The sequence below is a fragment of the Cherax quadricarinatus genome, chromosome 72, assembly GCF_038502225.1.
Source record: "Cherax quadricarinatus isolate ZL_2023a chromosome 72, ASM3850222v1, whole genome shotgun sequence".
NCBI lineage: Eukaryota > Metazoa > Arthropoda > Malacostraca > Decapoda > Parastacidae > Cherax > Cherax quadricarinatus.
The window spans coordinates 11,371,262-11,393,915 of NC_091363.1; the positions used below are offsets into that span (position 1 = coordinate 11,371,262).

Consider the following 22,654-nt stretch of genomic DNA (forward strand, 5'->3'; position numbering starts at 1 on the left):
TGCTTTTGGTCACAAACTCCTCAAAACCATGAAATTAATCTTCACTGACACTCCATCTGTGTTAGAGCATCACTTGGGAAGAGTAGAGTCCCAAATTTGCCAGGGAGTCACATATTTCTTACCGCTAGGCATGCTGAACAAGGACTACTGAAATGGCATTCCCACAATGCACCACTGGCTCCCCAATTTTTTTTTACATGGTGCACACTGACCATGGAGACCCATTCTCACACATATGGGCCTACCAGCTTTCTCCTGCTTGATTTGAAGCTGCTAGAATTTATGATAGAATTTATGCGTATTGATACATCAAACACGGTGGCTCGTAAGACATATATATATATGACCAAAAGAGTCAAAGGGTTAATACATCTACTGGATCATGTAATTATTGGGTCATTCAAGTGTAACTATACACAAAAAAATTGATGTGGAAATTTGTTGCAGCAGTGGATGCTGACATCAAGCAAAACTTTTGACATAAATTTAATATTGCAGATGCCATCAACTATGTCAGAAGTGCATTGAATGAAGTGCCCCGGTCAGCATTAAATGCTGGCTGGGGAAAGTTATGGCTTAGTGTGGTGAATACTTTAACAGGTTTTTCCCTTAGTTGAGAGTCAGATTCAGGAAATTTTTCAGCTGGCATGAAGATTGCCACATGAGGGTTTTGAAGATATGCAGAAAGATGTGAATGAACTCCTAGAAGATGATGACAAAGACAGAAATCCAGAGAAAGTGTTGACAGAGCTCAGTGCCCAGATATAAGGGAGGCAGATAACAGAGGAAGATAAGGAAGTTACATGAACAGTTCCATATTGCTACTAAACTAAGACTTTTTCACTGAAGAGGACGCTAACAAATCTAGAAGCAATGCTCTGAAACAGGGTCTAGAGCAGCTGGTGATGCCTTACTGTCAACTGTATAAAATACTGCAGTGCATCTCTAGAGACCCTCTAGAGATGCATTACAGAATTTCTAACTACTTCCAGTGCAACTATCAACATCAGTGCCAGAGCCTCTATAATCATAACCAAGTGCTAAACCCATAAAGGTCATACAGCACTGCAGGTTAAGGTGTGCCTGATCAGAGATTATCGAGGGTGGAGAGTATAACAGAGGTAGAGTTAGGAAGGGCAGTGAGGAGTCGATTAGTGTGGGTCGCATCCTGAGACAAAATTGACCTAATTTGCCTGAAGATGCTGTATAATCCTCCGGGTTTAGCGCTTCCCCCTTGATTATAATATTAATAATAATTGCCTGAAGTTCTCTGCATAACAAGCGGCTTTCTATATAGTAGTATGTCATTGACATCAACTAGGCCTGTATACCTTGTATGCGTACTTGTAGAAATAGATCAGTCTGTAGTGGAAGGAAGGCGGGGTAGGGGTCGGCCTAGGAAAGGTTAGAGGGAGGGGGTAAAGGAGGTTTTGTGTGCGAGGGGCTTGGACTTCCAGCAGGCATGCGTGAGCGTGTTTGATAGGAGTGAATGGAGACAAATGGTTTTTAATACTTGACGTGCTGTTGGAGTGTGAGCAAAGTAACATTTATGAAGGGGTTCAGGGAAACTGGCAGGCCGGACTTGAGTCCTGGAGATGGGAAGTACAGTGCCTGCACTCTGAAGGAGGGGTGTAAATGTTGCAGTTTAAAAACTGTAGTGTAAAGCACCCTTCTGGCAAGACAGTGATGGAGTGAATGATGGTGAAAGTTTTTCTTTTTCAGGCCACCCTGCCTTGGTGGGAATCGGCCAGTGTGATAATAATAATAATATTATTTTTTTTTTTATCAGTTTTAATACCTCAAAAGTTTGTTTGCCTTTTTTTGGGGGGGGGGGGTCCAGTGAATGTAACCCTGTTTTTCCATATATTCTTCAGTTTGTTTTAGATAATTATGTATTAGTTGCCATTTTCAAGAATATAACTACCATCTTAATCAGTGGTGAACTGTGTTATCATTCCTGATTTTAATCAGGATGGGTTTTATTAATACGTATTTGTGAAAAGGTAATGAGGAAGATGAAATGAAAATGCTGAAAAATTCAGATTACTGTTATTACTGTACGGCCTCTCCTTACTTAGCGACGTACTCATTTACCGACGCCTCGGACTTACGATGGGGTCTCTGACCAGTATTCATACCTAAATAATGTATATTAAAGCTGATTTCCTCTATTCTGTTTATTTCAATATACGTACAGTACACTAGTGTATAAACTTTTAAAAATACACCAGAAATGTTATAAATGGTACAAAGGTGACATTAAAACAATATCAAAGATGGTTGACACAAACTCAATACCATTATAGTATGCTCCTCACTTTGCAACGAATTTGTTTAACGACATAGTCTTAGGAACGGAACTCCATCGTTAAGTGGGGAGAGGCTACATTTATATGAAGCACGAGATCTGTGTGGGTCATCGAGGTTAAGAAGTGGTGGAGGCTTGATTCTCTCTCCACGAATTATGAGACAAACACTGCTCGTCCAGCCAGGCTTAAACCTCCTGAAAAAGTCGGGAAAAAAAGGTTTATTAGTGATACAATACGTTTCTGTCTAATTGATACTGGGAAAATGATCTTGTGCTCCCTCACTGCAGTCAGTGGGTTAATGTAAGATTTGAACATTGAGTCTCAACATCATACTACAGTACAATCATTTGCAGAAAATATCACACAAGCTTTTAGATAATGTATGACTTCTAACATGCCCACTCAGATCACAAGGGCAGGTGTCAGTGAAAATAATGGAACTATGCTCTCAGGTCATCATGTATTTTTTAACGCTTTCACTGTCCAGGCCCCGAAAATGTACCAAAAGAATCTCTATTTCAGTAGTATGTGTTCCATTCTATCAATTAATACTGAATAACAGCCAATAAAACAAGAAAAACTAAGAAAACACCTCAAAGCTGCTATTTTAAACCATTCACACAGTAGGAATTTTGCTTTTCCCATCATGCACTGCGTGAACAGGATTTTTTTTTTTTATGCTGTGTACCGTACACTCACCGCATGGACCCATTCTCTCATATCTAAACCTAAATTTACCATTCATACCATATATTAGCTCTCTTTTTAGATTATTATACTGAAGCTGTGCTCATACGGTGTAAGGAATGAACTATAATCATGTATCTTTTAACGAAGGCCCCGAAAATGTATCTCTATCAGAGGGTTCCATTCTATCAATTAATACTGAATAACAGCCTCAAGAAAAACTAAGAAAACACCTCAAAGCTGCTATTTTAAACCATTCACACAGTAGGAATTTTGCTTTTCCCATCATGCACTGCGTGAACAGGATTTTTTTTTTTTTTATGCTGTGTACCGTACACTCACCGCATGGACCCATTCTCTCATATCTAAACCTAAATTTACCATTCATACCATATATTAGTGAACTGAGCTCATGATGTGGAACTACATGAGGGACCCTGGCCTCAATAACATAGTTTTATGTGGCAGCCACTGGAAGGGTTACAATAGTGAACTTGAGGTGTTTTCAAGGATGTTTTTTTTATGGGTTTTATTGGCTGTTTTTTGGTATCATTTGATACATGAAGGCTATATTACTGAAATGGGGATGATTTTGGTAGGTTTCAGAAGTAGCTCGAAACTGGGTTCAAAGTACAGCATTGGAAACATTTGATTTTTGCCCATTTTTTTCTGAAGATGGGTAAGGCTCCCCTACACCCCCAGGGTTAATACACCATGCATCTGAAGTAATTAGAACAGTATACAATGACCATTTTTAATTATGCAGTAGAGGGTGTGAGGGCACCATGGACATGTAATCAAATGTATTAACCTTATCTGTTTTAATTGTTACATTGCTTTGATTGCATAATTAGATGATAAATGGGAAGATTTAGTAGCACATAGTAATGTTTTCCTTAAATGTGTTACTTGTAGTCAAATACTGATTAAATTTTATCTTAGCACTCTGATAGGGATTGTGTGTAGATTTATAAGAATAAACTTTGCATTGGCCATATTTAACCCTTAAACAGTTTAAGGGTTAAGCCAGCATCAAGATGATATTGTACTACAGTAGCCAAGAAGGAAGGGAAAACCAAGACATCTGGGACAAATGTTAGCCCAGGGAATTATTGTTGTGTAAAAATATACAGTGACAAAGATGAACCCTATTGTGGGAGACAAGTTGAGAAGGCTGGATCCATGCTTTGAGGGGCTGAAGTATATATCTAGTAGTACTGTATCTTCATCCAGAAAATGAAGACATGGAACTCAGACTTCTCCAGGTTCATTATGGCTGTATTCTTTAAGATCCAGACATGGTGACATTTTTTGAGGGAAGGTTTCCTGCTGAAATAACTGACAGCACATCAAATCATAAAACCACTTGCCTCCACTCACTCCTGTCTAACATGCTCACACAAGCCTGTTGCATGTCCAAACCCCCCTAACACTTAAAACCTCCTTTACCCCCTCCCTTCAACTTTTTCTAGGATGACCCTTACTCCTAGAATGTGTGTAATAAGACCTATGTATGCCTTGATAGAAGGGTTGGGGTGGAAGAAAGGTTGGGTAATGAGGGTGAGATAAGACAAATCAAGATTAAAATGTGAGGCTGAAAAGTAATTGTAGATGCTTTTTTGCCAGCCTGATTTATCCAGAATGGATATGTTTTCCCTCAGTGAAGTGTTTACAGTGGACCCCCGCATAACGATGGCATCACATAGCGATTTTTCCGCATAACGATTACTTTTATCGCAAAATTTTTGCCGCGCATACCGATTAAAAACCCGCTTACCGATTTTCGTCCGAGACGCGTCCAATGTGCCCTCAGCCAGCCTCACATGTGCCGCCCCGTCCCATTGTTTACCAGCCAGCCTCCGCGGTAACATCCAAGCATACACTCGGAATATTTCGTATTATTACAGTATTTTCGGTGCTGTTTCTGGAAAATAAGTGACCATGGGCCCCAAGAAAGCTTCTAGTGCCAACCCTACACCTCAAAGGGTAAGAATTACTATAGAGATGAAGAAAGAGATAATTGATAAGTATGAAAGTGGAGTGCGTATAGCCGACCTAGTCAAGCTGTACAAGAAACCCCAATCAACCATCGCTACTATTGTGGGCACCAGAAAGACAATCAAGGAAGCTGTTCTTGCCAAAGGTTCAACTGTGTTTTCGAAACAAAGATCGCAAGTGATGGAAGATGTTGAGAGACTCTTATTGGTGTGGATAAATGAAAAACAGATAGCAGGAGATAGCATCTCTCAAGCGATCATATGTGAAAAGGCTAGGAAGTTGCATGAGGATTTAATTAAAAAAATGCCTGCAACTAGTGATGATGTGAGTGAATTTAAGGCCAGCAAAGGTTGGTTTGAGAGATTTAAGAAGCGTAGTGGCATCCATAGTGTGATAAGGCATGGTGAGGCTGCCAGTTCGGACCACAAAGCGGCTGAAAAATATGTGCAGGAATTCAAGGAGTACATAGAAACTGAAGGACTGAAACCTGAACAAGTGTTTAATTGTGATGAAACAGGCCTGTTCTGGAAGAAAATGCCAAGCAGGACCTACATTACTCAGGAGGAAAAGGCACTCCCAGGACATAAGCCTATGAAAGACAGGCTTACTTTGTTGATGTGTGCCAATGCTACTGGTGATTGCAAAGTGAAGCCTTTATTAGTGTATCACTCTGAAACTCCCAGAGCGTTCAGGCAAAAGAATGTCCTCAAGGATAATTTGTGTGTGCTGTGGAGGGCAAACAGTAAGGCATGGGTCACTAGGGAATTTTTCTATAACTGGTTACACCATGCATTTGCCCCCAATGTGAAAAATTACCTAACTGAAAAGAAATTAGAACTTAAGTGCCTCCTGGTGTTAGACAATGCCCCTGGTCATCCTACAGACGTGGCAGAGCGACTTTATGGGGACATGAGCTTCATTAAGGTGAAGTTTTTGCCTCCTAATACCACTCCTCTCCTGCAGCCCATGGACCAGCAGGTTATTTCCAACTTCAAGAAACTGTACACAAAAGCTCTGTTTGAAAGGTGCTTTGTAATGACCTCAGAAACTCAACTGACTCTAAGAGAGTTTTGGAGAGATCACTTTAATATCCTCAATTGTGTAAACCTTATAGGTAAGGCTTGGGAGGAAGTGACTAAGAGGACCTTGAACTCTGCTTGGAAGAAACTGTGGCCAGAATGTGTAGACAAAAGGGATTTTGAAGGGTTTGAGGCTAACCCTGAGAATCCTGTGCCAGTTGAGGAATCCATTGTGGCATTGGGAAAGTCCTTGGGGTTGGAGGTTAGTGGGGAGGATGTGGAAGAGTTGGTGGAGGAGGACAATGAAGAACTAACCACTGATGAGCTGATAGATCAACTTCAAGAGCAAGAGGCCAGACCTGAGGAAACTGGTTCAGAGGAGGGGAGAGAGAAATTGAAGAAGTTGCCTACTACAAAGATAAAGGAAATCTGTGCTAAGTGGCTTGAAGTGCAAACCTTCATGGATGAAAATCACCCTCACACAGCTATTGCAAGCCGTGCTGGTGATTATTACACTGACAATGTTGTGAAACACTTTAGGCAAGTCATAAAGGAACGAGAGGTACAGGCCACTATGGACAGATATCTTGTGCGAAAGAAGTCCAGTGACTCTGAAGCTGGCCCTAGTGGCATTAAAAGAAGAAGGGAAGTAACCCCAGAAAAGGACTTACTACCTCAAGTCCTAATGGAAGGGGATTCCCCTTCTAAACACTAACACACTCTCTCCCCTCCTCCCATCCCATCAATCATCACCAGATCTTCAATAAAAGTAAGTGTCATTTAATTGTGCATGCCTTTTTCAGTTTGTGTGTATTAAAATTAACATTTCATGTGGTAAAATAAAATTTTTTTCATACTTTTGGGCGTCTTGCACGGATTAATTTTATTTCCATTATTTCTTATGGGGAAAATTCATTCGCATAACGATTATTTCGCATAACGATGAGCCCTCTTGCACGGATTAAAATCGTTAACCGGGGGTCCACTGTAATTTCACTGTTGACTGTACTGTGTACATCAGCAGCCTGCCTGACCAGATTGTCAACCAAAAAACCTTGTCTGAGACTTGTATATGGTGCCAGTGATTCCCAGAACCAACAACAGGTCAGTAAGAACATAATGACCCAGTCTTAAATTTTGGAAATGATGTACAAAATACTGAAGGAATTTTTTTCTTCAAATATGATGATAATGTTGAAGCATGAAATGAGCTCAAAAAAGAGGTGTGTAAATAGCAACTCTTGTAAAGTTTAAAATTATTATGATGAATTAAGAATGAAAAAACATCATCAGCATTGCCCTCCCTCTGAAATATTATTATATTTATGGGGAAGTGCTAAACCTGTTGGGGGTCATACAGCACCTGGGGAATGAGCAGATTGATCCAAGGACGGGAAGATCTTGTTACCATAAATAGGTATGTATTGTAACTGTATATGTTGTAGGTAATTATACCTTACTTTTTATCATTTGTTCATTATTTTAGTTAGTTTCACTCATTATTTTGCTCTTTCAGCCTGATAGTGAGGAAGGGAATGAGATGGTGTTTTGCGACTCCTGCAACATATGCGTTCACCAAGCGTGCTATGGAATCACAGCCATTCCCTCAGGTTCCTGGCTCTGTCGCACTTGCTCACTAGGCATCAAACCTGATTGTGTCCTCTGTCCCAACAAGGGTAAGTCATTGTGCTTTATCTTTTGATGTTAGCAAACTGAGGGATTTTTTTTTATGCCTGATATGTAATTAAGTCAGCATTACACTGTAATTTGAAGGGGTGATAGCTTTCTAATGTGTACACTGATTAAGTTAAAAATTTTGTTCAGGGTTCATTTTTGGATTGGAACAGAATTTGTCAGAATTTATAAAAGAGTAAAGGTTGGGTATTCAGGTACAGTGGTACCCTGAGTTTTGAACTGCTCCCAACTTGACCAATTATGTAAGTGTAATATTGTATGTGCTTTTATTGGTGTATATTTGGGGGTCTGAAACGGACTAATCTAATTTACATTATTCTTTATGGGAACAAATTCGTTCGGTAACGGCACTTGAACAGCCTTCTGGAATGAAGAAAGTTCAAAACTCGGGATACCACTGTACTTCTTTTAACCCCTTGACTGTCGCAACCCCCAATCCTGAGGTGTCTCCTGGTGTCGCAACATTTAAAAAAAAAAAAAAAATTTCTTGTGAAATGATAAAGAATCTTTTCCCGATTGTAATGACACCAAAAAAAAAAATGAAATTTGATGGAAAACTGACGGAATTACGCTCTCGTGAATTAGCGACCTCAGCGATATTTACAAATCGGCGATTTCGCCCATTTTGAGCCCTATTTTCGGCTAATTCCATTGTTCCAGTCGACCAAACTCATAGCTATTTCTTTAGAACTCCATTTTTTCTATCGATTGAGTACAAGAAACTGCCCATTTACCAATTTCAACTACCCAATAACGTGGTCAGAAATTTGCAATTTGGCCAATTTCACGAAAATTAAAAAATATGATAATTTCAAAATAAGGTTCAGAATGAACAATGCAGACATTCCTGGCTCTAAAATAACATTTTCTTTGTTCATCTGTCATGTCTCCAAGCCCCTCTGATATTACTCTTGCTTTCTATTTTGAATTTTTATTCAAACAAAAAATAGAAGATTTACTATTATGCAGACTACTGCAATACTGTAATAATTGTATAAATAACATCAACCCATTTGTGACTGCATATTAGAATGGCTAGTTGGACATTTATTGGACAATGACATCATTTGTTTACTTTTGAACATCGGCAAAAATCAAACATTTCCAAATACTTTGAGCTCCATTTCCAGGTTCTTTTTATAGTAAAATCAATCAAAATCACCTCTATTTCTATAATATGTTTTCCATTCTATCAAATGAGACCAAGAAAACGAGAATACAACCATGAATACTATACGAAAATAGTAGACCACAAAGTCGGCATTTTAATTAAAAAAAAAACGGTCGGAGTTTTTTTTTCTCATTATGCACTGTGTGCTCCAGGATTTTTTTTATATGGTGCACACTGACCACACAGACCCATTCTCTCACATGTGGGCCTACCAGCTTTCTCCTGCTTGATTTGAAGCCACTAGAATTTATGAGTATATATACGTCAAACACGGTACCTCGTAAGATGTATATATACAACCACGACAGTCAAAGGGTTAATTCTTTGAAGTCACTAAACTCGTAAAGATCTAGAGGATGATTATTATATTTTATGCATGGGAAGTGATAAGCCCATTGGGGTCATGAAGGGCCTGATAATTCAGTATAATCAAGTGTGATGCAAAGAAGGGGGAGGGTAGCTACAGTTCCTTGGATCAGGAGCCCTTTACTAACATCAGATCTCCTTTTTGAAATATAACTTAAATATTGAATAATTAGCTGTGGTATTGAAGTACTACTTTATATTACGGTATGTTTGTCTTTTGTTGATTAGGATAAGATAGATTATTTTGTTTTTTTAAGCTCTCAGAGTTATTGTTTATTTAATATCAGTTATGATTACATCTAATAATGAGAACAGCTGATTGAGTCTCTTGGAAATTTAAAAAATGGTTAATTCTCTTTTGCCTGTTACATTTCTTTTGTACACTTTCCCCCTAAATAAGAAAAACCTACCTGTCACTCAAGCCTGTGGGTTCAGTTTGTGTACATCTTTTGTGTATTGCTGTATCAAAGGTATCTTGTGGTCAAGGGGTATGCAGTCTGCTTACCCTTCACTTTCTTGCATACCTCCTTAGTTTATTGTAGGCATTTACTGTATTTGTGAGTGAGGCAGAATTTGCCATTCTTAAATCATGTTCATGTTCTGTGAGGAAGCTCATATGTTATATGTACTAGTTTCTCTCTTACTATCTTTTTTCTTGCTTTGCATACATCAGTGCCTGTCAAGGATACTTGTCTGTAGTTCAGTGCCTTTTCCTGTCACCTTTATTGACTATTGGAATTGCACTAATCATCATTTGGCTATCTGTCAATTCTTTCATCGAAAGTTTTGTTGAAAATCTTGGCAGATGATTTGACTTTTTACTATCCATGGTAATATATTGTTGGGTCTCATTGATTTTGATATTTCCAGTTCTCATGGAAATCCCTTGTCTTCCTTACTTCTTGTTTTGGCATTTTACAATTCTTTGTGGTTGATCCTTTTCATTCCTTTATCAGGTACTGGCCCATGTTCTATTTTGAAAGACACTTTTGAAATGTTTTGTTACTTTGCAAATTGCCTTATCATTTTCCTTCATTCTTGTAACATTTGTTGCCATATTCCATCTCATATGGCTCAGTCTTTGCTTTAGCTCCTGTGTTGTTTTTGTACTGGCTTTCTTCTTCTCCCAGATATTTTTTTTTTTTTATCTCACTTTGTCTTATGGTGTAGGTTGCACTCTGTACTTTTCCATAATGTCATTTCTTACTTTTGAATCTCTATACACTTGGTTGAACTACAGGTTCTTTGTGTCTTGCATGTTTTCTTCTAGATGTGAATGATTTTGTCTGTCCTTTTGCAGTATTCTCAGTTAAAAGCCAATCATTATTTTGTTGCGTTGGTATATCTGAAAATGTTCTAATGTGCTTTTGCTATGAACAGTATCATGACTATAGTCTACACCTCTATCTGCTGGTCTCTTAGACAACATTTTTTCTTCATACTTTCCTCAGTGGGGTGTAATTGATCATCAGTAAACAGCGTAAAATTGTTCCTTTGGAGATCCTCATAGTCATAACCACTCCACTATCTGTATTCAGAGTTCAAAATATAAAGATTTTTCACACAGTTGTCATAACACCAATGTTACACATGCTTAATCTTGCAGCAGCAGAATCAGAATGGAGAATTGTTCAGTAATTTACAAAAATTGCTGCTAAGAAATCAACATAGCATTATAGGTAAAAAAAAAAAATGGTTAATTGTAAACATTGAGTTTCTTGATATGCCATCCTGTTTTAAATGTATTGTCAGGCATACCTACTGTACACATTTTTTTCTTTATATTTCTTACATGTATTTTGAAATTTATTTTCACACTGGTAAATTTTTTTTATGTATTACCAGGAGGTGCCATGAAGTCCACAAAATCTGGACAGAAATGGGCTCATGTGGCATGTGCTCTTTGGATTCCTGAAGTGTCAATTGGTTCAGTTGAGAGAATGGAACCCATCACCAAGATCCCAAACATACCAGTAAGTTGTATTTTCTTTTGGTGGAAAAAAGTGTAGAGAGCATTTGAGAAACACAAGATGTGTGTTTCATCAGAGTGAGTGGGGGTGAGCAGTCTTTGAAACCTCACTAGCTGTTTGAGGGTAAATGTAGTAATACTGTACAATAATGTTGTACATGATCATGTTGTCTGCACACTTTTTTGTGATGATAAAAGCCTTTCTTTCTTTAGGTCATCCTATCTTAGTGGAAAATGGCTGATATAAAAGAAAACCACCATATTAATGAATTTAGTGAAACTAGTTAGTTAGACTTTAGTTGTGGATGTGGTAAATACTGCACTTAGGAAGTTGGGTGAGGATGTTGCTATTTGGTGGGTCATCATTGAAAGACAGGGAATGAGTGTTGGTAGATGTTTTCTTTGGTTCATTGCCTTGGTAGGTGTTAAATTATTTCTTCTTCAGTAATTTCTGTCAATATTTTCCTAAATTTAGAAAGTAAATGTCTAATTCAGACTGTTTTGGAGATATTTAATTTTAATTCAAAATTTTTTGCCAAGTCAGAATTTTCTGATTAAAAATTTATTCTGATTTTTTAAATTTATTTTGGAATTATTTGCAATATGAATATTCTTCTTGCCTCTACTCCCTTCTTCTTTCTCAAGCATGAAGTAGTCTATGAGAAATTAATGTAATAAGTTATAAATGCATTAGGTGGTGATGTATGTGAGTGTTGGGATCACCTTTTGAGGCATGGTTTGTTATTTCTACAGTTGTTGTCAATAGGTCTTCTGCTGAAGTCTTAATGATACACATATATATCACAGAGTGTGAGGGGACAGTACAGTAGTTCCCCCATTCCCACGGGGGGATATGTTCCAAGACCTACTGTGGATACCTGAAACCACATAGTAGTGAACCCTATGTATAAGTCGTTTTTCATATACATACATACCAGTGATAGTTTAATTGATAAAATTATGCACAATAAGTTGAGAATTAGGACTTTTTCACTAATGAGAAGCACTTCACAGCTTCTCTTAGGCATCTATAACATCCATCATTAATACTTTTGTGCTTTGTGGTCATTATTAAGTAAAATTAAGGGTTATTTTTGGGCCACAATAAACTGCGGAAACCAAACCCGCGAGTACGGGGATTCTACTGTATATTGCATCCAGTGGCACCAGAAACATGAGGAACATTGAGCTCATGAGTTGATTATTCTGAGGGATGGCCAGCTGGTGTGAAGTTTTTCTTTATACATTTAGTAATTTATACAGTAGAAGGGGTTACTAACCCCTTGTTCCCGACATTGTGGTTACCTTTTACGAAGTGCATGGCTATTGTTATTATATTTTTATTAATGATATTATTATACGTTCCTGAAAACAGCATCTAGTCAAAAATCATCTAAAATGAAATAAAGAACTTAAGGGAAAAACAGATTTCCAATCCTCTCATCCCCAAAAAAGCTCCCACCAAATTTTTAAGCCTGGTAAATTATCACAACTCAAAAATGATCAAGTTTTCCATTATAATTCTTATTTTTGTTGATTTAGAATTGTGTGGGGAGGTTTCATGTGACCCTGTACAAACATGACAGGCAGTTCTGTAACTACCACCTACCACCACAGCCACAATCACTTGCAAACATCAGTAAAAATATGTACAGGTTTTTTTTTTTTCCCCCCCCCAACAAGTCGGCCGTCTCCCACCGAGGCAGGGTGACCCAAAAAAGAAAAAAAATCCCCAAAAAGAAAATAATTTCATTATCACTCAACAATTTCACCTCACTCACACATTATCACTGTTTTTGCAGAGGTGCTCAGAATACAACAGTTTAGAAGCATATACATATGAAGATACACAACATATCCCTCCAAACTGCTAATATCCCAAACCCCTCCTTTAAAGTGCAGGCATTGTACTTCCCATTTCCAGGACTCAAGTCCGACTATATGAAAATAACCGGTTTCCCTGAATCCCTTCACTAAATATTACCCTGCTCACACTCCAACAGATCGTCAGGTCCCAAGTACCATTCGTCTCCATTCACTCCTATCGAACACGCTCATGCATGCTTGCTGGAAGTCCAAGCCCCTCGCCCACAAAACCTCCTTTACCCCCTCTCTCCAACCCTTTTGAGGACGACCCCTACCCCGCCTTCCTTCCCCTATAGATTTATATGCTTTCCATGTCATTCTACTTTGATCCATTCTCTCTAAATGACCAAACCACCTCAACAACCCCTCTTCTGCCCTCTGACTAATACTTTTATTAACTCCACACCTTTTCCTAATTTCCACACTCCGAATTTTCTGCATAATATTTACACCACACATTGCCCTTAAACAGGACATCTCCACTGCCTCCAACCGTCTCCTCGCTGCTGCATTTACCACCCAAGCTTCACACCCATATAAGAGTGTTGGTACTACTATACTTTCATACATTCCCTTCTTTGCCTCCATAGATAACGTTTTTTGACTCCACATATACCTCAACGCACCACTCACATTTTTTTCCTCATCAATTCTATGATTAACCTCATCCTTCATAAATCCATCCGCCGACACGTCAACTCCCAAGTATCTGAAAACATTCACTTCTTCCATACTCCTCCTCCCCAATTTGATATCTAATTTTTCTTTATCTAAATCATTTGATACCCTCATCACCTTACTCTTTTCTGTGTTCACTTTCAACTTTCTACCTTTACACACATTCCCAAACTCATCCACTAACCTTTGCAATTTTTCTTTAGAATCTCCCATAAGCACAGTATCATCAGCAAAAAGTAACTGTGTCAATTCCCATTTTGAATTTGATTCCCCAAAATTTAATCCCACCCTTCTCCCGAACACTTCCTCTACAACCCCATCTATAAATATATTAACCCTTTGAGGGTCGACAGGCCCTCTCCGAAACTCGTTCTCAGGGTCGGCCAAATTTAAAAAAAAAAAATTATTTTCTCTTATGAAAAGATAGAGAATCTTTTCCCGATCATAAAGACACCAAAAGTTTGAAATTTGATAGAAAACTTACGGAATTATGCTTTCGCAAAGTTAGCGGTCTCGGCGATGTTTACGTATCGGCGATTTTGCCCACTTTGAGCCCCATTTTCGGCCAATTTCACTGTACTAGTCGACAAAAAACATGAATATTTCGCTAGAACTCCATTTTTTCTATCGAATGGGTGCAAGAAACCACCCATTTATGAAATTCAACTATCCAGTACAGTGGTCAGAATTTAGCAATTTTGCCAATTTCACACAAATTTCAAAAGATGCCAATTTCCGAATAGGGTCCAGAATAAACAAGAAAGACATTCCTGGCACTAAAATGACATTTCCTCTAGTCATTAGTCATGTCTCAAGGCCCCTCTTATATTCTTTTGCTTTCCACTTTGAATTTTTATTCTCACAAAAAATATAAGATTTACTGTTATGCAGACTACTGCATTAGTGTAAAAAATGGTATAAATATTATTGGTGCACTTGTGAAAGAATATTAGACTCGCCAGTTGACGTGTATTGCACGCTTGGCACGATTTGTTTACTTTTGAAGTTTGGTAAAAATCGAACATTTCTGCTACTTTGAGCTCAATTTCAAGGCACCTTTCATTATAACCAGTCAAAATCATCTCAATTTCTGTAATATGTCTTCCATTCTATAAAATGAGACCAAGAAAACTAGAATACAACAATAAATACCATACGAAAATACACTGCAAAGTCGCTGATTTATTCCAAAAAAATGGTCAAAGTTTTTTTTTTCTCATTATGCACTGTGTGCTGCAGGATTTTTTTTAGACTGTGCACACTGACCACATAGACCCATTCTTTCATATGAAGGCCTACCAGCTTTCTCCCACTAGATTTGAGGCCGCTAGAATTTATGCGTACTAGTACGTCAAAAACCCCTACGCGTAAGACGTACTAGTACGACCAAAACCCTCAAAGGGTTAAACAACCATGGTGACATTACACATCCCTGTCTAAGACCTACTTTTACTGGGAAGTAGTCTCCCTCTCTTCTACACACCCTAACCTGAGCCTCACTATCCTCATAAAAACTCTTTACAGCATTTAATAACTTACCACCTATTCCATATACTTGCAACATCTGCCACATTGCTCCTCTATCCACTCTATCATATGCCTTTTCTAAATCCATAAATGCAATAAAAACTTCCCTACCTTTATCTAAATACTGTTCACATATATGCTTCAATGTAAACACTTGATCTACACATCCCCTACCCACTCTGAAACCTCCTTGCTCATCCACAATCCTACATTCTGTCTTACCTCTAATTCTTTCAATTATAACCCTACCGTACATTTTTCCTGGTATACTCAGTAAGCTTATTCCTCTATAATTTTTACAATCTCTTTTGTCCCCTTTCCCTTTATATAAAGGGACTATACATGCTCTCCGCCAATCCCTAGGTACCTTCCCCTCTTTCGTACATTTATTAAACAAAAGTACCAACCACTCCAACACTATATCCCCCCCTGCTTTTAACATTTCTGTCATGATCCCATCAGTTTCAGCTGCTTTACCCCCTTTCATTCTACGTAATGCCTCACGTACCTCCCCCACACTTACATTCTGCTCTTCTTCACTCCTAAAAGATGGTATACCTCCCTGACCAGTGCATGAAATTACTGCCTCTCTTTCTTCCTTAACATTTAAAAGTTCCTCAAAATATTCTCGCCATCTACCTAATACCTCCATCTCCCCATCTACTAACTGCCCTACTCTGTTTTTAACTGACAAATCCATACTTAAGTTACATTCAAGACTCTTAAGTTACATTCACTTGTTAGACGAAGAATGAGGGGAGACCTGATCGAAGTGTATAAGTGGAAGATAGGTATTAATAAAGGGGATATTAATAAGGTCTTGAGGATGTCTCTCCAAGAGAGAACCCGCAGTAATGGATTTAAATTAGATAAGTTTAGATTTAGAAAGGACATAGGAAAGTATTGGTTTGGAAATAGGGTAGTTGATGAGTGGAAGTCTACCTAGTTGGGTTATTGAGGCTGGGACTTTGGGTAGTTTCAAATTTAGGTTGGATAAGTACATGAGTGGGAGGGGTTGGATTTGAGTGGGACATTCACATCAGAGCTTATTTCTTGGGTGGCATTGAAAATTGGGTTGGGCAAATGTTTTGTTAGTGGGATGAATTGTAAAGGACCTGCCTAGTATGGGCCAACAGGCCTCCTGCAGTGTTCCTCCTTTCTTAATGTTCTTATGTACTTTCCCTAGGCTTTCTTAACTTGTTTAACTCACTCCAAATTTTTTTCTTATTTTCATTAAAATTTCGTGACAGTGCCTCTCCCACTCTATCATCTGCTCTCCTTTTGCACTCTCTCACTTCTCTCTTCACCTTTCTTTTACTTTCCATATACTCTGCTCTTCTTATAACACTTCTGCTTTGTAAAAACCTCTCATAAGCTACCTTTTTCTCTCTTATCACACCCTTTACTTCATCATTCTACCAATCACTCCTCTTTCCTCCTGCCCCCACCCTCCTATAACCACAAACTTCTGCCCCACATTCTAATACTGCATTTTTAAAACTATTCCAACCCTCTTCAACACCCCCCCCCCCCACTACTCATCTTTGCACTAGCCCACCTTTCTGCCACTAGTCGCTTATATCTCACCCGAACTTCCTCCTCCCTTAGTTTATACACTTTCACCTCCCTCTTACTTGTTGTTGCCACCTTCCTCTTTTCCCATCTACCTCTTACTCTAACTGTAGCTACAACTAAATAATGATCCAATATATTAGTTGCCCCTCTATAAACATGTACATCCTGGAGCTTACCCATCAACCTTTTATCCACCAATACATAATCTAATAAACTACTTTCATTATGTGCTACATCATACCTTGTATATTTATTTATCCTCTTTTTTATAAAATATGTATTACTTATTACCAAATCTCTTTCTACACATAGCTCAATTAAAAGCTCCCCATTTACATTTGCCCCTGGCACCCCAAATTTACCTACTACTCCCTCCATAACATTTTTACCCACTTTAGCATTGAAATCCCCAACCACCATTACTCTCACACTTGATTCAAAACTCCCCACGCATTCAGTCAACATTTCCCAAAATCTCTCTCTCTCTCTCCTCTACACTTCTCTCTTCTCCAGGTGCATACATGCTTATTATAACCCACTTTTCACATCCAATCTTTATTTTACTCCACATAATCCTTGAATTAATACATTTATAGTCCCTCTTTTCCTGCCATAGCTTATCCTTCAACATTATTGTTACTCCTTCTTTAGCTCAAACTCTATTTGAAACCCCTGACCTAATCCCATTTATTCCTCTCCATTGAAACTCTCCCACCCCCTTCAGCTTTGTTTCACTTAAAGCCAGGACATCCAGCTTCTTCTCATTCATAACATCCACAATCATCGCTTTCTTATCATTTGCACAACATCCACACACATTCAGACTTCCCACTTTGACAATTTTCTTCTTATTCTTTTTAGTAATCTTTACAGGAAAAGAGGTTACTAGCCCATTGTTCCCGGCATTTTAGTTGACTTTTACAACACGCATGGCTTACGGAGGAAAGATTCTTATTCCACTTCCCCATGGATATAAAAGGAAAAGTAATAAGACCAAGAACTATTAAGATAAAATCAAAGAAAACTCAGATGAGTGTGTATAAATAAACGTGTACATGTATGTGTAGTGTGACCTAAGTGTAAGTAGAAGTAGCAAGACATACCTGAAATCTTGCATGTTCATGAGACAGAAAAAAGGACACCAGCAATCCTACCATCATGTAAAACAATTACAGGCTTTCGTTTTACACTCACTTGGCAGGATGGTAGTACCTCCCTGGGCGGTTGCTGTCTACCAACCTACTACCTTTAATGTTTTGAATATGTTCTTGATAATTTTTTGTTTATGTATTGGTAAAGAAATATCATATCAATTACAGCTTTGGTATATTTGTTGTTATTAGTTATATTGAAATCTTAAACTTATATTACAATATGTTATGCTTCTCTCCATTTTATTTTTTGTGGAACTAAAATTAATTTAATTTACAGCAAAGTAGGTGGGCACTTGTTTGTGTGTTGTGCCGTGAACGCCGTGGTGCTTGCATACAGTGCTCGGTCAAAACCTGTAAAACTGCTTACCACGTAACCTGCGCCTTCAAGCATGGCTTGGAGATGAAAGCCATTATTGAGGATGAGAGTGCTGATGATGGAGTTAAATTGCGAGTAAGTGGCTTTGTTTTGTGTTAATTTCACTTAATAGCAGAGAAATTTGTATTGACACTTAAGTATGTAAAAGAAGAAAATTGAAAGTGAATACAGGAAAGAGTAAGGTTTGAGGATAAAAAGATTAGGTGATGAAAGATTGGATATCAGATTGGAGGGAGAAAGTATGGAGGAGGTGAATGTATTCAGATATTTGGGAGTGGACGTGTCAGCGGATGGGTCTATGAAAGATGAGGTGAATCATAGAATTGATGAGGGAAAAAGAGTGAGTGGTGCACTTAGGAGTCTGTGGAGACAAAGAACTTTGTCCTTGGAGGCAAAGAGGGGAATGTATGAGAGTATAGTTTTACCAACGCTCCTGTATGGGTGTGAAGCATGGGTGATGAATGTTGCAGCGAGGAGAAGGCTGGAGGCAGTGGCGATGTCATGTCTGAGGGCAATGTGTGGTGTGAATATAATGCAGAGAATTCGTAGTTTGGAAGTTAGGAGGTGCGGGATTGCCAAAACTGTTGTCCAGAGGGCTGAGGAAGGGTTGTTGAGGTGGTTCGGACATGTAGAGAGAATGGAGCGAAACAGAATGACTTCAAGAGTGTATCAGTCTGTAGTGGAAGGAAGGTGGGGTAGGGGTCGGCCTAGGAAAGGTTGGAGGGAGGGGGTAAAGGAGGTTTTGTGTGCGAGGGGCTTGGACTTCCAGAGGGCATGCATGAGCGTGTTTGATAGGATTGAATGGAGACAAATGGTTTTTAATACTTGACGTGCTGTTGGAGTGTGAGCAAAGTAACATTTATGAAGGGATTCAGGGAAACCGGCAGGCCGGACTTGAGTCCTGGAGATGGGAAGTACAGTGTCTGCACTCTGAAGGAGGGGTGTTAATGTTGCAGTTTAAAAACTGTAATGTAAAGCACCCTCCTGGCAAGACAGTGATGGTGTGAATGATGGTGAAAGTTTTTCTTTTTCGGGCCACCCTGCCTTGGTGGGAATCAGCCAGTGTGTTAATAAAAAAAAATACTTGGGTATACTGGAATTGCAACATCACTTTTCAGTTTACATTGTTTTCTTCCTTACTATAATTTTATTGACCTCTTTTATCCTGTTGTTCCTTTCCTGGTAGCCCAATTACCTATTTTGTTTGAGAAATGAGATGCAAATGTTACAGTACACAAATACCTGCACATAGGAGATTGAAACTTATGATGATGTTTTGGTCCAACTTGGCCAATAGCTAGTCACACACAGAAGCTTGAAGGGAAGGGAGCCAGAATATATATGACGGGGCAGGTGACGGTAGCAGTAGGATGGGAGGAGGGTGTAGTAGTGATGGTAGTAGTAATAGTAGTGGTGGTGCAACATTAGTTGAGGTGGAAATAAAGGTGAAGTGGTAGTGAAAAATGAGGCTTAGAGTAGAGTTTTAGCAAAGACATAGTAGTAGTAGTAATAATAATAATGGGACTCTATAAGAACAAGAGAAGAGAGGAGCACTACAGGAAGACTAATGGCCCATGTGGGTAGGACAAAATCCCCTGCAGAACAAAACCACCATAAGACAGAAGATAGGAAAAGTGAAGATATAAGGAGGGGAGTATTATTATTATTATTATAATCAAAAAGAAGCACTAAACCACAAGGGCTATACAGCTCTAGGAGGGGAGTAAAGATTAGGTCAAGTCATGAGTGTTCTGAAGCTTAGAGCATTGGACAGTGTAATGAGAAAGGAAGGCCTCTACAGAGACAAAGCCAGAACTATTCATATTCCTCAAGACTTCATCTGTGAAGGTTAGAAGGGCAGACTGTTTTGGCAGAAAACTGGTTATGTTGTGACAGAGTGTTATATTTTTTTAAATTCTTCACATGTTTTATGGTAAGGAGTTTAAAAAAAAAATCAGATTCCAGTATGGTTTTAATTTTCTCATTGTTTCTGTAGTGACTAGTATTGGCTTCTGCTTGACAATTATGTAAAGACTAGATAACTAAGTCTTTTGATTTGTTGTGGTCTCTGTAGTGTGGGTGCAGTTAGTAACAGTCATGAGAGTACACTTCCCATAATCTTGAATTGTGGCTACATGCAATATAAATCATTTAGTAATTTAGCTGTTTACCTTCCATGGTAACACTCCGATGCATTAGTCAAATTCCTATTATAGATAACTTGCTCAGTGAGTGCTTTTAGTCTACTGATGCCTGGGGTCATCTCTTCCCTCCCGAGAAAGCAAGTCATTATTTGGTAGCATTTAGTTGCATGGATACCAACATATTGCCTTGGCACCCATGACTAACAACTAATATTCTTTTAATTACAAGGTGTCTTGCAATATGACAGTACTGTACTATAATTATGTATTTAATTTAAAGGCTTGAGTGTTACCAACATTGTAATATAATCATGGAGGTTGTCATCTTTACCCTTGGGTGAGATTGGTGGATTTCAAATTTTTTTGTAATAACAGCTTTCTCCCACCAGGGCAGGGTGGTCCAAAAAATAAAAACTTTCATCATCATTCACTCCATCACTGTCCTGCCAGAGGCATGCTTACACTATAGTTATAAATCTGCAACATTAATACCCCTCCTTAAGAGTGCAGACACTGTACTTTTCAACTTCAGGACTCTAAGTCTGGCCTGCGGTTTCTCCGACTCCCTTCATAAATGTTACCTTGCTCACACTCCAACAGCACATAAAGTCCTAGAAACCATTTGTCTCCATTTGCCCCTATCATGCTCACGCATGCTTACTGGAAGCCCAAGCCCCTCTTGCACAAAACCTTTCTTTACCCCTCCAATCTTTCCTGGGCTGAACCCTACCCTGCCTTCCCTCCACTACAGATATATACACTCTCAGTCATTCTATTTTGTTCTTTCCTCTCTACTTGTCCGAACCACCTCAACAACCCCTCCTCAGCCCTCTGTATAATGGTTTTGGTAATCTTGCACCTCCTAATTTCCAAACTACGAATTCTCTGCATTATATTCACACCACACATTGCCCTCAGACATGACATCTCCGCTGCCTCCAGCCTTATCCTTGTTGCAACATTCACCACCCATGTTTCACACCCATATAGGAATGTTGGTATAACCATACTTTCATACATTCCCCTCTATGCTTCCATGGACAAAGTTCTTTGTCTCCATAGACTCCTAAGTGCACCACTCACCTTGTTTCCCTCGTCAATTCTATGATTAACCTCATCTTTCATGTCCACATGTCCACTCCCAAATATCCAAACACACTCACCTCCTCCATACTCTCTCCCTCCAATCTGATATCCAATCTTTTGTCACCTAATTTTTTTTTTTATCCTCATAACCTTACTCTTTCCTATATTCACGGTTAATTTCCTTCTTTTACATAACCTACCAAACTCATCCACCAACCTCAGCAACTTCTCTTCAGAATCTCCCAAAAGCACAGTGTCGTCAGCAAAGAGCAACTGTGACAACTCCCACTTTGTGTTAGATTCTTTATCTTTTAACCCCACACCTCTTGCCAACACCCAAGCATTCACTTCTCTTACAACCCCATCTATAAACATATTGAACAACCATGGTGACATCACACATCCTTGTCTAAGGCGTACTTTTACTGGGAAATAATCTCCCTCTCTCCTACATACTCTAACCTGAGTCTCACTATCCTTGTAAAAACTCTTCACTGCTTTCAGTAACCTACCTCCTATTCCATACATTTGCAACATCTGCCACATTGCCCCCATATCCACCCTGTCATATGTTTTTTTCCAAATCCATAAATGCCACAAAAACCTCTTTACCCTTATCTAAATACTGTTCACCTATGTGTTTCACTGTAAACACTTGGTCTACACATCCTCTACCTCTCTTAAAGCCTCCTTGTTCATCTGCGATCCTGCTCTTTGTCTTACTCTTAATTTTTTCAATAATAACTCGACCATACACTTTACCCGGTGGGATACCGGCCGTATCCCGCCAAGGCAGGGTGGCCCAAAAAGTAAAATGAGAGTTTCTCTTTAAATTTAGTAATCTATACAGGAGAAGGGGTTACTAGCCCCTTGCTCCTGGCATTTTAGTTGCCTCTTACAACACGCATAGCTTATGGAGGAAGAATTCTGTTCCACTTCCCCATGGAGATAAGAGGAAATAAACAAGACCAAGAACTAGTAAGAAAATAGAAGAAAACCCAGAGGGGTGTGTGTGTGTGTGTGTGTGTGTGTGT

At 38.8% G+C, this 22,654-nt stretch overlaps 1 protein-coding gene across 1 annotated transcript in view; it reads left to right on the plus strand.

Annotated features, from left to right (window-relative positions):
• The window catches only part of rno (PHD finger protein rhinoceros), a gene marked incomplete at its 5' end in the record, with an annotated part of 156,789 nt that overhangs the window by 100,758 nt on the left and 33,377 nt on the right, over positions 1-22,654 (plus strand). Inside the window, 3 exon segments of the mRNA XM_070100420.1 lie at positions 7,530-7,689; positions 11,091-11,218; positions 18,292-18,465. Of these exon segments, the coding sequence (XP_069956521.1) occupies positions 7,530-7,689; positions 11,091-11,218; positions 18,292-18,465 (462 nt within the window).